The sequence below is a fragment of the Apiospora phragmitis genome (assembly GCF_038363925.1).
Source record: "Apiospora phragmitis strain CBS 135458 chromosome Unknown utg000010l:1.0-9815664.0:1.0-9183399.0, whole genome shotgun sequence".
Taxonomy (NCBI): Eukaryota; Fungi; Ascomycota; class Sordariomycetes; order Amphisphaeriales; family Apiosporaceae; genus Apiospora; species Apiospora phragmitis.
Window position 1 is genome coordinate 6,635,025 of NW_027117409.1, and position 17,702 is coordinate 6,652,726.

Here is a 17,702-nt window from a genome sequence, read left to right on the forward strand (position 1 = left end):
AGTGCTCAAACATAGCGTAGATCCTGCAAGAACTCCTTGCGACAATTCAAGCTGCCATCCGAAGAATGATTATATTCCGCTGTCGTTTTGGTGGTAGGCAACTAAAACTCAGCTATCTTCCAATGCATGTTGTATTATTATCATCCATGTGTTGTGGCCAGGTACTGTAGGTATAGAATCCAAAGCCGACTCAGGGGTTCCAAACTGCCATTTATTACGGAGCTGAGCACCTTCGCTCCAGTACCTGCATTGACCCAGTCCCATCCATTAAAACGGGGGCCTAATATGTAAGGCTTATTATACGTTAAGGCAAGCTTGCCAATTCAATTGCAGCCTGACGGGATTATGGAATCCTGCTCGCATCCGCGCAGCGCAAAGAAGAATTGAAAACCAGGGGAGCTACTCTGTACGACTCCTATGCAACGCACGTCTGGGGCCTGTAATTGGTCCAAGCGCTAAAATCATTGCCTGCAAATACGAGACGTATGCGTAAGTACATGTAGGCACCTGGGTATTGTACTGCTGAATTTGGCCCACATAAATCAATTCAAGCCTCCAATTGAGTTGTTGTTGTTGCTGCTGCTGCTTCTGCTGCTGCTGCTGCTGCTGCCACCAGACGCCACGACGCTAACCATACTGGCCCGGCTGCTGCTGCTGCTTGATTGACGGAGAGGTCCAGAGGTCCAGAGGTCCTTGCGAACGAACAGGTAAGCGTAATGCCTCTCCTAAACTGAGCGAACATAGATCTGGGAAAAAGGATCACACACTTCGTTTGCCTATTGTTCCCTTCCCACATCAACACAATCTCCTTCTATTTCCTCTCTTCCCTCCCTCTTCTCCCCCCACAAACAAACAAATACCACACTACCTTCGCCCTTCCATCAGGCATTGTACAGTACTCTCATCGCGATTGCCGGGCCTCGCATCTCAGTGGTTGTTTTCCCTGAGGTTCTGCAGCGCGTGCTTCTCTCACGGTCTTTCTTTGCCTTGACTTGGATTTGATGTAGACTTGGTTCTACACTCCCACACTACATAATCACCACGGTCCCTGGGGTTCTCTTTACCTTTTTCTGCGCCTAATCCGATCATTTCTTCCCCAGTGGAACGCGAATACTACGACCTCGAAAACACGACTGCGCAGCTGCCATCGAGCTCGCCAACCCGTCAAGGTGTCCTCAGATCCTCTTGCGATCGGCCCAATTCGACCACACATAGCAGCTTTCCATGTAAACAGCAACCATGGCGCCTCTTCCCATTAAGTTCACGGAGCTGTTGATGCTCAACACAGTCGGTGTCGATACGACCAGCATAAGCTTCAATTCTTGCGTACGTGGCCCATTCACCTTTCACTAGCACATCTCGCCCTAGGATCTCTTTGCTGACACTGCCCGACGACAGACATTAGAGTCCGACCACTTTATTTGCATACGAGAGAAGAAGAACGAGGCAGCACAACCCGAAGTCGTCATCGTCGATCTCAAGCAGGGCAACAATGTCACGCGGCGCCCTATCAAGGCCGACAGTGCCATCATGCACTGGACCAAGCAGATCATCGCCTTGCGTGCACAGTCAAGAACGCTGCAGATCTTCGACCTGGAGAAGAAGCAAAAGTTGAAGTCAGCGACCATGAACGAAGATGTCGTCTTCTGGAAGTGGATCAGCGAATCAACGCTCGGCTTGGTAACAGACACTGCCGTTTTCCACTGGGACATCTACGATGCTACCCAAGCAGCCCCTGTGGAGGTCTTTAAGCGGAATGCCAATATGAACGTACGGGCACCAAATCCACTGATCAATGCCCTGGATCTTGTGCTAACCAAGCTTGCTAGGGCTGCCAAATCATTAACTACCGGATTAATAGCGACGGCAAGTGGATGGCGGTTGTTGGTATCTCGCAACAGCAAGGTCGCGTCGTTGGTAGTCTCCAGCTTTACTCCAAGGATCGCGGCATCAGCCAGGCCATCGAGGGTCATGCCGTCAGCTTCGGCACTGTTCGACTTGAGGGTGCGCCTGCCGATACCAAGGTCTTCACCTTTGCTGTCCGGACTGCTACGGGTGCCAAGCTCCATATCGTCGAGATCGACAAGCCCGACGCGAACCCTGCTTTCCAAAAGAAGGCCGTCGACATTTACTTCCCACCCGAGGCTACAAACGATTTCCCGGTCGCCATGCAAGTCTCCCAGAAGTACGGCGTTATCTACATGGTCACCAAGTATGGTTTCATCCATCTCTATGATCTTGAAACTGGCGCTACCATCTTCATGAACCGTATCTCGAGCGAAACCATCTTCACCACTTGCTCCGACTCCGAATCGGCCGGTATTGTTGGCATCAACCGGAAGGGCCAGGTCCTGGCGGTTGCTGTTGACGAGAACAACATGGTCCAGTATCTTTTGCAAAATCCCGCTAATACTGAGATGGCAATCAAGATGGCCTCTAGGGCTGGTCTTCCTGGCGCTGATCAGCTCTACGCTCAACAGTTCGATTCGCTGTTCCAGCGAGGCGATTACGCGGGTGCCGCCAAGGTTGCCGCGAATTCGCCACGAGGCTTCCTCCGTACACCTGACACGATCAACCGCTTCAAGGCCCTCCCCCAGGAGCCCGGAAAGATGTCGTACATCCTCCAGTACTTTGGAATGCTGCTCGACAAAACCACCCCTCTCAACGAGTTCGAGACATTGGAACTCGCTGTTCCTGTGCTTCAACAGGGCCGCAAGCATCTCCTGGAGAAGTGGCTCAAGGAGGGCAAGCTGGATTTCTCGGAGAAGCTTGGTGACCAGATTAGACCCCACGACGTTAACATGGCCCTGGCAGTATACTTGAAGGGCAATGCCCCCCATAAGGTTGTCGCCGCATTCGCCGAGACTGGCCAGTTTGAGAAGATCCTGCCCTATGTCAGTCAGACCGGATACCAGCCTGACTGGATCAGTCTACTCAACCATATTGTCCGCGTCAACTCTGAGAAGGGTGCCGAGTTTGCCAGCTCTCTAGCCAACAACGAGGGTGGTTCCCTGGTGGATATTGAGCGCGTTGTCGATGTCTTCCAGGCTCAGGGCATGATCCAACAGGCAACCGCTTTCTTGCTCGACGTCCTCAAGGATAATAGGCCCGACCAGGGACACCTCCAAACGAGACTCCTGGAGATGAACCTGGCCCAGGCTCCCCAGGTCGCAGATGCTATCTTGAGCAACCAGATGTTCACTCAATTCGACAAGGCCAGAATTGCTTCACTCTGTGAGCAACAAGGCCTTCTCCAAAAGGCGTTGGAACTTTACGAGGACCCGGCTGCCGTGAAGCACGTCATTGTCAACATTGCGGGCACGCCGAACTTCAGTATTGACTGGCTGGTTAACTTCTTCGGCCAAATGTCTGTTGAGCAGTCTCTTGATTGCCTAGACGCCATGATGAAGCAAAACATCCGCCAAAACCTTCAGTCTGTGGTTCAGATTGCAACAAAGTACTCGGATCTTTTGGGTCCCACTCACTTGATCGATCTTTTTGAGAAATACAAGACCTTCGAAGGCTTGTTCTACTATCTTGGTAGTGTCGTTAACATGTCGGAAGATCCTGACGTTCACTTCAAGTACATCGAGGCTGCCACTAAGATGGGTCAAGCTGGCGAGGTCGAGAGGATCTGCCGCGACAGCCAACATTACAATCCCGAGAAGGTCAAGAACTTCCTGAAGGAAGCTCGCCTGCCCGAACAACTTCCCTTGATTATTGTGTGCGACCGCTTCGACTTCGTTCATGATTTGGTACTCTACCTGTACCAGAATCAACAATTCCAGTCGATTGAGACATACGTCCAACGCGTCAACCCCGGTAGAACGCCCCAGGTCATTGGCGGTCTTTTGGACGTTGATTGCGATGAGTCAGTCATCAAGGGACTTCTGAACTCTGTTGACCCAACCGCCATCCCTATCGATGCTCTGGTGTCCGAGGTTGAAACCCGCAACCGACTCAAGCTGTTGCTTCCGTTCCTCGAAGCTACCCTGGCTGCTGGCAACCAACAACAGGCTGTTTTCAATGCTCTCGCGAAGATCTACATCGACTCGAACAACAACCCCGAGAAGTTCTTGAAGGAGAACGACCAGTATGACACTCTCGGCGTGGGCAAGTACTGCGAGAAGCGAGACCCGAACTTGGCATACATTGCCTACCAGAAGGGCCAGAACGATCTGGAACTGGTTAACATTACCAATGAGAACTCGATGTACCGAGCCCAAGCACGATACCTGCTTGAGCGAAGTGATCGCGAACTATGGATGTTTGTTCTTAGTGAAAACAACATACACCGCCGTTCAGTGATCGACCAGGTCGTGGCTACTGCCGTGCCTGAGTGCACTGACCCGGCCAAGGTATCGGAGGCTGTCGCTGCTTTCTTGGCAGCCGACCTCCCGTCCGAGCTCATCGAGCTTCTGGAGAAGATCATGCTTGAGCCTTCGCCTTTCAACGACAACCCAAGTCTGCAGAACCTGCTCATATTGACTGCCGCTCGTGCTGACAAGGGCAGAGTCGCTGATTACATCCAGCGTCTCGATGCCTATGATCCCGAGGAGTGCGCCCAGCTCTGCATCAACGTCGGCCTCCATGAAGAGGCTTTTGAGATTTACAAGAAGGCTGGCAACCCAACCGCAGCTGCAGCCGTCCTCGTGGAACACGTTGTCAGCATTGACCGTGCCAGTGCTTTTGCCGAAGACGTTGACTTGCCTGAGGTGTGGAGCAAAGTTGGTAAGGCACAGCTGGATGGCCTGCGGGTCACTGATGCCATCGAGTCATACATCAAGGCCGGTGATCCTCGCAATTACGAGGAGGTCATCGAGGTTGCTACTCACGCTGGCAAGGATGAGGACTTGGTCAAATTCTTGCGCATGGCTCGCAAAACGATGAGAGAGCCTCCCATCGATACTGCGTTGGCCTTCTGCTTTGCCAGGCTTGACCAGCTTGGCGAGCTCGAGGATTTCCTTCGAGGTACTAACGTTGCTAACATCGAAGAATCTGGTGACAAGGCATCGAACGAGGGCTTCCACCAAGCGGCCAAGATCTTCTACACCAGCATCTCCAACTGGGCTAAACTCGCCACTACCCTCGTTCACCTCGAGGATTACCAGGCTGCTGTAGAATGCGCACGCAAGGCCAACAACATCAGAGTCTGGCGCGAGGTACACGGGGCTTGCGTCAACAAAAAGGGAATTTCGCCTTGCGAAGATTTGCGGACTCAACCTTATTGTGGATGCCGAACAGCTGCAAACCCTCGTCAAGCAGTACGAACACGAAGGCTACTTTGATGAGCTCATCGACCTGCTCGAGCAAGGTCTTGGCCTCGAGCGTGCCCACATGGGCATGTTCACAGAACTTGGCATTGCTCTTTCCCAGTATCACCCCGAGAGGCTCATGGAGCATATCAAGCTCTTCTGGAGCCGAATGAACCTCCCCAAGCTCATCCGTGCCTGCGAAGAAGCCAACCTGTGGCCAGAATTGGTCTTCTGCTACTACCATTATGATGAGTTCGACAATGCAGCTTTGGCCGTCATGGAGCGCGCCGAAAACTCTTGGGGAGCACCAGCAATTCAAGGATATCGTGGTGAAGGTTGCCAATCTGGAGATCTATTACCGCGCCATCAACTTTTACCTGGAGCAGCACCCGTCGCTCATCACTGATCTCCTCCAGGCCTTGACTCCCCGTATTGATGTCAACCGCGTGGTGAAGATGTTCCAGAAGTCGGACAACCTGCCGTTGATCAAGCCTTTCCTTCTGAACGTGCAGACTCAGAACAAGCGTACAGTCAACGACGCTATCAACGACCTGTTGATTGAGGAGGAGGACTACAAGACCTTGAGAGACTCGGTCGAGAACTATGACAACTACGATGCCACGGACCTGGCTTCACGTCTTGAGAAGCATGACCTCGTCTTCTTCCGTCAAATTGCCTCCAACATCTACCGCAAGACGAAGAGATGGGAGAAGTCGATTGCTCTCTCGAAGCAAGACAAGCTTTTCAAGGATGCCATTGAGACCGCTGCCATTTCTGGCAAGTCCGAGGTAGTCGAGGAGCTCCTCCGATACGTAAGTCGCACTATTCTCCCTTGGCTGGGCCCTGCTAACATAACCACAGTTTGTCGACATTGGCAGCAAGGAGTGCTACGTGGGCATGCTTTACGCCTGCTATGACCTCATCCGTCCCGATCTCGTTTTGGAGCTATCGTGGCGTCATGGCCTCACGGACTTCGCCATGCCGTACATGATCAACATGCTCTGCCAACAGACCAAGGAGATTGCCACCCTGAAAGCCGACAGTGAGGCCCGAAAGGCCAAGGATAAGGCACAAGAGAAGGACGAGAGCGAAGCCCCGATTCTTGGTGGTGGCCGGCTCATGATCACGGCCGGTCCTGGTGGCGCTGCCGGTGGCCGCGCATCTCCTGCCATGTTCGGACAGACCAACGGCTTTACGTCTCAGCCTACGGGTTTTAGTTAGCACCGGCGCCTTTAGTACCAGTGATAGGCATGCCCGCACAAGGGCACTTGAAGCCGCTGTATCCTCAAGCCAGGTCATCACCGCCGCCGCCATACATGAACTCGACGCCTGTTGGGGGGCTACAGCACGGACAAAGGCCATGCTATAATTATGGATGGAAGTACGCGCAATAAAGAAAAGTGCTTTCTTGAGACGTTGGGGATATAAGCTAGACGGTGGATAGGACACGCCAGGGGGAAAGACGTTGTTCCCATCTACCGTCAGGCAGGGGAGGGTTTTTGGGAATATCTTCAGGCCCCCTATTACCCCATATCGTGAGACATTTTTACAGTTTCGAGACTCAACCTGCGCTTAAGTAGCAGCAGGGCTGTATGATAGTAAGATAAGGAGTCATCTATTTGTCGTTGAATTATCTCTTGAACTTGTCTACGGCGTTGTGAGTCGTGAAGAAGGTCTACCAGGGCGTCTGTCTTGTGGGGGGGTCCAGTCGGCCAGTCATCCAACCACGGCGCATACGATAAACCTTCGCTGTAGCATCGTTGCTTTCACACGGAAGTTTGTATTTCAAACCCATGACCTGGATCAAGTATTACATAATCAATTGATGCTTTAAATGCTATCTTGACGCACCATTTGGATTGGATGCTGAGGTGAGAAGGGATTACGACGACACGTGACTCAATCTGGAAAGTCGGGCCCCCAAAATTTTGCCGTTGGAAGGATTGGAAGCGCGCAAAGCCAAGACCCGACCAGCCAGGATCGGAGCAAACGGTGCCATTAGTTGGGGAAATTCAATTGAAGAAAGATCGTGCCGCAGCTTTTCAATTAACCTCCCGCCAATTCTTGTCCACGACGAACTCGACTTCGACCCGTCCTCACCCCTCGCAATTCACAATGGCCGCCTTCTTCAAAGCCGTCAATGCCAAGATCCGGTCCAACCCGACCGTGAGCTACTTCTGCTCGACCCGTACGTACTCAAACCACCACCTGTCTACCTATATATCCCTTCGTATTCGGTCTTGGCTAGGTTTAAGTCCGACGGTGACGACACTACACGACCGGAGACGGTGCGGTTCTGCAATAATATTCGGTCTGCATTGATGTGCAACGCAAGCATGCGAAGGCTCTTGTGACTAAGGCACAGCAATCACAAGCTATCGTGTTGCGCCTTCTTGCCGTTTTTGCTGGCGAGCCGTAACCGGAGCCCCGGATCGCAGCCCCGTCGTGTGATATTATACGACCATATTCAACATGCCTAGAGCCAACTTACGGTTAATTTTGGTCGATTACTAACAACTGTGCGCAACAGATTTCTGGGGTCCGGTGTCTAACTTCGGTATCCCCGTCGCCGCCGTCATGGACACACAGAAGTCCCCCGACCTGTAAGCACCACCTGATCTGACGAGAGCTGTTGCTCGCGCGCCTATGATCCCGACTTTGCGCTTCCTTCTAACGTGCTACCTCCAGGATCTCCGGCCAGATGACCGCCGCTCTCTGCGTCTACTCGGCGACCTTCATGCGCTACTCCCTCGCCGTCTCGCCCAAGAACTACCTCCTCTTCGCGTGCCATTTCATCAACGAGGGCTCCCAGCTTACCCAAGGATACCGCTACCTCTCATGGCACAACTGGGGCGGCAAGGAGAAGGCCCAAGCCCAGGGCGCCGTAGAGGAGGCCAAGGCCAAGGTCGCTGCCGTTGGTGATAAGGTCAAGGATGCCGTCTCGAAATAGACGAGCCGATCTGGCAGGAAGAACCGTGTGCGCTCTATTCAAGACACAAAAGGGCAATGGGCTATCAATGGGCGAAGGTTAACAAACCAGGCGATGTGATGATGACGACCGAAAAAGGAGGCAATTCCCCTCATAATGTTGTTGTCAACCCCTCCCAAGATGGGAGGCCGCACATGATATAGAGCTGCAGGGTGCCGAGGAAGATAGACTATGGTCACCGGGGCGGACGACTTTGTGGTCCTGTACATCACTGTTCTATGAGCGACATCAATAAGTTCCTTCCTAGTTGGAAACCCGTCTGTTTCTCTCTGCCGAGGAATGGTAATGGGTCTTCGCATCAAGTATCTTACCAATCGAGGTCTTTGTCCCCGACGGAGGCGAATATCGCGCACCTCGAGGCTATCTGGGGAAACGTCTCAAGAACGAGCTGTCGACAACCTCATTCGTGGATCTGAGAAGGCCGGCTTGTCCAAAAATATGTAGCCAAGTCCTGCTCCTCGGTCATTATCTGGAGCCTCCCCACGATGGTGCCGCAGTCTCAGGAACGAAGCTGTTCAGGGCTGTTTCGTATTCGTAGCTTGTAGCTCGCTTACAGTGAGTGATTTCTCGGCGCGGCCTGTGAGCTATTTGGCTATACCTTGTAGACTGGCTCCTGCTCTCCATGGTGCAGTATAGGAGGTATGGACAATTCCGCCGCACTGACGTTTCGAGGACATCCAAGAGAAAGCACCCCCACTCCTTTATCTCGGCCTCCGGCCAAAAAGGTGAAATGAAGTAAGATAGATCTTTGGGCGCATATCATCCTGGAAAGATGTATGCGCATCTCATGTCCATCAGTGTCTTCATCAGGAATTTGTAGCCCGCGGGACAGGGGGTTCAAATAATTGAAGTAGGTAGTTGAGTTACAGTAGTATTGATGCATGAGACGAATAGAAGATGGAGCCCGGGGAAGATATCATGAGTCCGTCCTCCGAAAACAGTAGCAGCTAATTGGAAGACATGAGGAGGCATGGGAGGGGAGAGACCAACCCTCATCTCCTGTTGCACTTACTGGGTCTGCTTTTTGTTTCATTGAATATACTTTCTTCCGGCAGACTCCACGGCACTTGTGGTGGACAGATAAGACACGGTGGCCTCTTGGCCATGTATGTTGTTGGTCGGGCATGGAATAGCAACGTTGAAATCACCGAGGAGCGAGTCGTGTGTCGGCCAAAGTAGCAACTGACCAGCCTTGGCGGCATATGTCTGGGTAGAAAAGGCCAAGACTATCGAGCGTGCGTTCCTACCCACCTCCGGCAGATTAGTGGCAGTCTTTATCTTGCCTCGAGGAGAGCTTTTCTTGGCTTGACAGCCAACGCCTCTCGCATACACACATGTGTGGGTGTGCTTCGGGCTCATACATGTAGATACGTACTAATTTGGAAGGCTTGCTCTGCAAGGCGAAGGAAACCAACCAGCGACCAGACGGAATTTGGATTTTTACTTCTGGGCTGCCGAGCTAAGAGTGCAGGTTGGGAAGGCCCTACCCGCCTTCCGCATGCCCGATGTTGCTTGGCTAGGCGTGGGATGAGTGCCTATAGGCTATAGCCCATCTGGGTTGGTGGTCATCATGCAGATGCATATCTAGATATGCATCCAATCTGGTTAATTCTCAGGTAGGGATCTGCGTAGCCGGGCTGGACGGATGTGCGCAATGTCATCAGCGCATCGACGTTGCGTCTTTGCAAGCCAGTCCAGTATTGGTTGGTATCTTTTACGTGTTTGAGCGCCGGCTCGGAGACCGATGGTTGTCATTGTGGTGAGAAAAACTCCATGATCGGAACTTGCCTTGAGCCGTGGCCGGCGTTGCTCACTTACACAGTACTTTCCTCATCAGCCTTACTAGACTGGTTCCGCCGCCCGAGCCCCGAAGTCGGGCCTAAACATCGTCGGTCTCGAGGGTTGATGCTCCGTGAACAAAGTCACCACCATCGAACCATCTATATACGATATAGTTGAGAGGAGGCACACAGGGGCGAAGCGGTGGGTGGTCAGATGGGCGAGCAGAAAGTTTTTACACAAGGTGTGCGTACGTTGTTGACATGTTGTCCATATTCGCTCAGCTGTGCAAGATAGGAGCGGGCGCGGCTCGATGCATTGGATGGTGCTTGGCAGAGGGTACGCCGCGGCTTGCCAAGGTTAGATGCGAGTTTCGAGCCGCTCGAATGATGAAGCAGGCCTGTTCCTAGCTTGTCGATGCCACTGAGATGGATCCATCAGGACGAAGGTTTTTAAATAGCGCAGAAACAGGCATTGATAGAAACAAACGACGCCCGGAGCACATAGAAACCCCCCACTGTTGTGTTTTACCCATCAAGCGGCCATCGGCAGTGGAGGTGAGGTACTGTACGCATGAGGTAACTGACAGCCTGATACTGACAAAGGAAGTGCCAATAAGGTAACATGGTAAGGGACGGGCTGAACGAGCTTGCATCGATTTGATACGTATACCGCCGGAGAGGAAAGCCATGTAAGATCGACAAGCGAATCCTTGATCCGTTTTCTGATCCGTTCTGTCCACTACCGAAACAGTCCCATGGCTACGGCATCGCTCGCTTGTTATCCGCGGATACAGGGTCGAATAATACGGCCATGTAGAAGGCTATGGACCTGGTGACCACGGATGAGTCAAGGTTGAGATTCTTTTTTTTTGTTAAGCGCATATCCCTGGTTTTGAGGTACGTACTGTAGGTCGGTAGCCAGGTATGTAGTATCGAAAGGTATCTGCTTCGTCGACCAGGAACACGATCGCCCGCCAAGAAAATTAGCTATGCCGAGGGCTGGCTCTTGGCTTGTTTAACAACTTCGTCTTGGCTGCCACTGGCTTGTGTTTCCTCGGCTGAATACCTAAAAGTCGACCCCCTATCAAAGGTTTTGCGTCTCGGTCCCAGGTGATGGGTCCTTGCCGTATGTAGTAGAGCAGTATGGCAGAGCAGAGGAAAATGATGCAAATCCATGCCGAATCCTTGTTGCTCGCTGTGTCTACTAGTCAAGTTGCAGTGTTGCGCAGCGGAGCGAGCGACTCGACTTCTGCTCGACCCCTCCACGGGCGAGGTAGATGGATTCGATGAGTTACCTACCATTGGACAGTCCATAGCAAGCATAAGTAGACCGAGTCTAGTGAACTAGGCCGTCCGAAGCGGAGGTGTGGGATTAGTTGCACATAATAGAGTCTCGTCACTGAGACATAAAAGCAACCACAACGTTTATCAACACCTCGGCTGATTGGCTGGAGAATAGACGGCAAAGTCAATCGCGGATACCAAGGGACTGGTAGATTCCCCAATTTATTCTTATTGCCTGCCTCTCTAGTAGCACCACTAGGTGCAGCATGACGCGACTGCAGAAGCGAATGCAGTTTTAGGCAACGTCGAAGAGACCAGCTAGCCAGCTTGCCAGGTAGTCTGGACTCTGGACTCTGGAGGGACGGAGTTACGCACTGTCCGTGATGTGGTGCCCAGCCAAGACCTCCGTGACGAAATAGAGTTTCTCAACTGTGTTTCTCTCCGATTCTCCGAGCAGAATCCCGAAAATGACAGACAGAATAATTTCCAGCAGGGGCGGTCGAGATGCCAGGGGAGTCAGAAAGGCTGGAGTTATGGAGTAATATAGTGACCGACTATGCTTATGCTGTGGTCGTTCCTGTTGCGTTGCAAGCTGGTGAGCGAGGGGTCAACCCCGCCAAAGCATACTCAGGCCCGGGACCCACCACAGCAAGAATTGAGCAATGAGAGAGCCAGATAAGGCAGGTCTAGAGTTGTGAAACCCCGCCATCTTGGAGCTTGGACAGGGTTTGCAGGCATAGCTCTTGACAGAACAGACAGCTCGAGGTTAAGGTAAGGGCTATAATCCCTCATCAAATCTAGTACGACTAGGCTATGTGCCTAGCCAAAGATATATTGAATCCTGAAGTCAATTCTCCGAGTAGATACGTGTACCGATGCTATCTGCAAAGACTCTGCCCATTGCCTCCTCGCTCTCCGTTGTTCAAAAATCAGATGTTGGAAGCAGTCATTTCCACGTGTTTTTCGTATGTAGCCATGTAGGTACCTAAGACCGTGTACCGACCGTTAGGAGGGGCAATCCTGAAGCAGCCATATATAGCGGTGGAGCTGTCCGTCACGGGGAAGAAACAAATTCATCGTTGGAAGTTGCTATTTCAAGACGACGATAGAGACACCAGATGCGGCATGTTTCCTTGAATGTTTGCGCAACTGTGTCAAGCAGGGGTGGAAAGGGCCAGCTAGAGAGGGAGCTCAGGAAGCAAGTCCCACCGGCCATCCCCCATGCCCCCATGCATTGCCACGCGCATGCCTCACATTTGCTATGTTTGGTTGTGTATGTAAGTAACCTTGGTATGTAGGTTATCATGTAGATAGGGTAGGTGGTAGGAGATGGATGTATAGTCAGGATTTATCAGGTGGGAACCAGGGTCCCTACGTGCCTACATGGATCAAATGGGTCCATCCGTCTGTACTGTATCATGGATTGTGCAGAGAAGAAGGGCGGCGGCGGAGAGGAGGGTGATTCTACCTCTCTACTCGATGTGACTAGTATCGCCCTAGCTGTTAAAGATTATAAGATCCCCTTCCCCCCTCCCCAAAGCTATCCTTCGTTCGTTCTTCTCTTGCTCTAACCATTCAACTCGGGTCTTTCTTGCGTAATAGTCCCACAAGATAAGAGAAGACGCTTCCTTCCGTTCCATCCTAGGAAAGAAGAAATTGCCCTCTGTCTTGGTGAGACAGCACCACCACCTTGAGGAAGACAAGAAGGACTTGCGTGACCCCACGTTCCTCCCCTCCTTGGTGAAGCAGCTACACACACTCTGACTAGCTAGTGTTCAGCCATTCATCTCGACATAAATCGCATAACGTCAGCTACCAACCAACGAGCTCGAGACGCTCTGACTGACACACCCCCACCAACAACAAACCCTACGGCTGGCCGTTGAGACCTCAACAACACGACGACATCTTAGGTATTTCATCCTCTACTCGCCTACCTATTCCTTTCTCCACTCAAGTCACTTCGTAGGGCCTGTCTGTTTAAGGCTCTCTATCCTCTTCGGGCTTCGCCTTCTGACTTCTTCTTCCCTAAGTTGTTCGCTCGCTATCCTCCTCCAGCCTCATCCAAATCAAATCTTTGGGAGACAAGATGGCGGACCACCCGGACCTCAAGGGCTTAAAGGCGGCCGGTCCTGAAGCGGCCGTCGACGAGGATGTCTTCGAGGAGGGCATGGCACCCAAGGAAGCCCAAACGGTACACCACATTCGTGCCAACAGCTCCATCATGCAGCTGAAGAAGCTCCTGGTGGCCAACCGTGGCGAAATCCCCATTCGTATCTTCCGAACAGCCCACGAGCTATCCCTTCACACAATTGCAGTCTTCAGTTATGAAGACAGGCTGAGCATGCATCGGCAAAGTAAGTATTGCTGCCATACCATTAGCATGCCAACCGCACGGCGCTAATTGTTGTCTTCCACACAGAGGCCGACGAAGCCTACGTCATTGGCAAACGCGGACAGTACACCCCGGTCGGTGCTTATCTGGCCGGCGACGAAATCATCAAGATCGCTCTGGAGCATGGTGCTCAAATGATTCACCCGGGTAAGCGGACTGCATTTACCTAGGCAATATTTGCTCTTTTTTTTGTGGTACGCTGCTAACTTTGGATCCGAGGTTATGGTTTCTTGTCCGAGAACGCCGAATTTGCCCGCAATGTCGAGAAAAACGGTCTGATTGTAAGCTTGGAGAAACCCTACCTTTATCTGGCTGGGCACTACTGATTGGCTCGCTTGCGTTCTACAGTTCGTCGGACCTTCTCCCGATGTCATTGACTCCCTCGGCGACAAGGTTTCGGCACGAACACTGGCTATCAGGGCCAATGTTCCCGTTGTCCCGGGTACCGATGGTGCAGTTGCTACTTTCGAGGAAGTTAAGGGTTTCACAGATGAATATGGTTTCCCCATCATCATCAAGGCCGCTTTCGGCGGTGGTGGTCGTGGAATGCGAGTGGTGCGAGAACAAGCAAGTCTGAAGGAATCGTTCGAGAGAGCTACATCCGAGGCAAAGTCTGCCTTCGGCAATGGCACTGTCTTCGTCGAACGTTTCTTGGACAAGCCCAAGCACATCGAGGTCCAGCTTCTCGGTGATAACCATGGAAACATCGTGCATCTGTTCGAGCGTGACTGCTCGGTTCAACGTCGCCACCAAAAAGTCGTCGAGATTGCACCGGCCAAGGACCTTCCGGCTACAACCCGGGATGCCATCCTGAACGATGCTGTCAAGCTGGCCAAGTCAGTCAACTACCGAAATGCCGGTACGGCTGAATTCTTGGTCGACCAGCAAAACCGCTACTACTTCATTGAGATCAACCCTCGTATTCAGGTTGAGCACACAATCACTGAGGAGATCACTGGTATCGATATCGTTGCCGCTCAGATCCAGATTGCCGCTGGCGCCACACTCCAACAACTTGGACTGACCCAAGACAGAATCTCCACACGGGGTTTCGCAATCCAATGCCGAATCACAACGGAAGACCCCGCGAAGCAGTTCCAGCCTGACACCGGAAAGATTGAAGTCTACAGATCTGCTGGCGGTAATGGTGTCCGCCTTGATGGTGGCAATGGCTTTGCTGGTGCTGTCATCACCCCTACTACGACTCGATGTTGGTCAAGTGCACATGTTTGGGTTCTACCTACGAGATCGCGCGCCGGAAGATATTGCGAGCTCTCGTTGAGTTCCGTATCCGTGGAGTCAAGACCAACATTCCCTTCCTCGCCTCTTTGCTTACCCATCCTACCTTCATTGACGGCAACTGCTGGACCACTTTCATCGACGATACCCCGCAACTGTTTGATCTCATTGGCAGCCAGAACAGAGCCCAGAAGCTGCTGGCATACCTCGGCGACCTTGCCGTCAATGGAAGCAGCATCAAGGGTCAAGTCGGCGAGCCCAAGCTCAAGAGTGATATTATCATCCCTGAGCTTTTCAACGACGACGGTTCCAAGCTCGATGTCTCGCAGCCCTGCCAGAAGGGTTGGCGAAACATTATCCTGGAGCAAGGGCCCAAGGCGTTTGCCAAGGCTGTGCGCGACTACAAGGGCACCCTACTGATGGATACCACCTGGCGCGATGCTCACCAGTCGCTTCTGGCTACTCGTGTGCGAACTGTTGATCTGCTCGGCATTGCCAAGGAGACCAGCCATGCTCTGTCAAACCTGTACAGCCTGGAGTGCTGGGGTGGCGCCACCTTTGATGTCGCCATGCGCTTCCTCTACGAAGATCCTTGGGACCGACTTCGAAAGATGCGAAAGCTCGTACCCAACATCCCCTTCCAAATGCTGCTCCGTGGAGCCAACGGTGTTGCATACGCCTCGCTGCCCGACAACGCCATCGATCACTTTGTCAAGCAAGCCAAGGATAATGGTGTCGATATCTTCCGGGTATTCGATGCTCTCAACGACGTTGACCAGATTGAGGTCGGAGCTAAAGCTGTCAGAAAAGCTGGAGGAGGTAAGCATTTTTCTGAGTTCATTCCCCCCTTTCCAATGCATCTCGGGAGAGTTATGTATGCGGCTCATTATGGTGTTGCTTCATTTACATTCCATCTCAAGGCACGTGATTTATCTCTTGAAAGAGCAGAACTAACATTAAGTCAAATAGTTTTGGAGGCTACTATTTGTATAAGCGGGGATATGCTGAACCCCAAGAAGAAGTACAATCTCGATTACTACATGGGCCTCGCCGAGAAGCTCGTCAACATGGATATCGATGTCCTTGGTCTCAAAGACATGGCCGGTCTGTATTGCTTGATCTTGCTCGGGAGTTATGTTGGCTAACTACTAATTAGGTGTCCTCAAACCTCATGCCGCCACTCTCCTCGTTGGCTCCCTTCGCAAGAAGTACCCAGATCTCCCTATCCATGTCCACACTCACGACTCTGCTGGAACCGGTGTGGCCTCTATGGTTGCCTGTGCTCATGCTGGCGCCGATGCTGTGGATGCGGCTACAGATAGTCTGAGTGGTATGACTTCTCAGCCCAGTATCAATGCCATCATTTCATCTCTCGAGGGTAGCGGCTTCGAATCTGGCCTCAACCCCGCCCATGTTCGAACTCTCGACGCCTACTGGGCTCAGCTTCGCCTTCTCTACTCACCATTTGAGGCACATCTTGCTGGCCCTGACCCAGAGGTCTACGAGCACGAAATCCCTGGCGGTCAACTCACCAACATGATGTTCCAGGCTCAACAACTTGGACTTGGCTCGCAGTGGGCTGAGACCAAGAAGGCCTACGAGCATGCCAATGACCTCTTGGGCGATATTGTTAAGGTTACACCTACTTCCAAGGTCGTTGGAGACCTTGCCCAATTCATGGTTTCCAACAAGCTATCTGCCCAAGATGTCATCGACCGTGCTGATCAACTGGACTTCCCCGGTTCCGTCCTCGAATTCTTGGAAGGCATGATGGGCCAACCCTACGGCGGATTCCCCGAACCTCTTCGGTCCAAGGCTCTTCGCAACCGCCGCAAGTTTGACAAGCGTCCTGGGATGTACCTCGAACCCATCGACTTCAAGAAGGTCCGCACCGAGCTTGCCCAAAAATGGGGTCCTGTCACCGAGTGCGACCTTGCCTCTTACATCATGTACCCCAAGGTTTTCGACGACTACAAGAAATTCATCCAGAAGTATGGCGATCTCTCCGTTCTGCCCACCAAGTATTTCCTCACTGCCCCCAAGATTGGCGAGGAGTTCCATGTCGAACTCGAGAAGGGCAAAACCCTAATTCTCAAGCTCCTCGCTGTCGGTCCATTGTCGGAGAGCAACGGCCAACGGGAAGTTTTCTACGAGGTCAACGGTGAAGTAAGTTATTCCATGATTTTAGTAATATGTCGATTAGATGCTCATATACTCTTTAGGTTCGTCAAGCTTCCATTACGGACAACAAGGCCAGTGTCGAAAACATTACTCGGCCCAAGGCAGACCCAACCGACACCAGCCATGTTGGTGCCCCCATGGCTGGTGTTCTGGTTGAGCTCCGCGTTAAGGAGGGCTCTGATGTGTGCAAGGGAGATCCGATTGCTATCTTGAGCGCAATGAAGATGGAGATGGTCATCTCCGCCCCCCACAACGGCAAGGTCAGTGGTTTGGAGGTCAAGGAGGGTGACAGCGTGGATGGCAGTGACCTTGTGTGCAAGATCACGAAGGCTTGAGGTGTTTTGATGAATTATGCCCTTTGATTTCATACTTATTACTAACTAGCCTATGTCATGAACAAGAAAAGTCGATATTACTGCAGGCCAATCAATGCAATAATAGCCCGTGACTATTTCATGCTACCCGGCAGTGATCTTATGTATAAACACAGCAGACCTCGTCCCACTAGAGCTACTGCTCATCGTATATCACCTAGTCCTAGCTTTATACTGCACAGTACTGTTCGTCTTCATTTGCCC

At 52.1% G+C, this 17,702-nt stretch overlaps 3 protein-coding genes across 3 annotated transcripts; all 3 read left to right on the forward strand.

Annotated features, from left to right (window-relative positions):
* Positions 1-1,239: 1,239 nt before the first annotated feature.
* PG994_011783 (clathrin heavy chain) lies at positions 1,240-6,476 on the forward strand (the record flags this gene model as incomplete). The annotated part of the gene is made up of 6 exons (XM_066863192.1): positions 1,240-1,326; positions 1,399-1,770; positions 1,830-5,162; positions 5,209-5,529; positions 5,567-6,067; positions 6,117-6,476. 6 exons carry the CDS (start codon positions 1,240-1,242, stop codon positions 6,474-6,476), a joined length of 4,974 nt encoding a protein of 1,657 aa, XP_066712302.1.
* An 894-nt stretch (positions 6,477-7,370) lies between these two features.
* PG994_011784 (uncharacterized protein) lies at positions 7,371-8,205 on the forward strand (the record flags this gene model as incomplete). Its single annotated transcript, XM_066863193.1, has 3 exons — positions 7,371-7,443; positions 7,786-7,858; positions 7,944-8,205. 3 exons carry the CDS (start codon positions 7,371-7,373, stop codon positions 8,203-8,205), a joined length of 408 nt encoding a protein of 135 aa, XP_066712303.1.
* Positions 8,206-13,398: 5,193 nt separating this feature from the next.
* Positions 13,399-17,459, forward strand: PG994_011785 (pyruvate carboxylase; the record flags this gene model as incomplete). The annotated part of the gene is made up of 8 exons (XM_066863194.1): positions 13,399-13,666; positions 13,732-13,851; positions 13,924-13,985; positions 14,053-14,931; positions 14,952-15,762; positions 15,913-16,047; positions 16,100-17,109; positions 17,166-17,459. The coding sequence occupies 8 exons, from the start codon at positions 13,399-13,401 to the stop codon at positions 17,457-17,459; spliced, it is 3,579 nt and encodes a 1,192-aa protein (XP_066712304.1).
* Between the last annotated feature and the right edge of the window lie 243 nt (positions 17,460-17,702).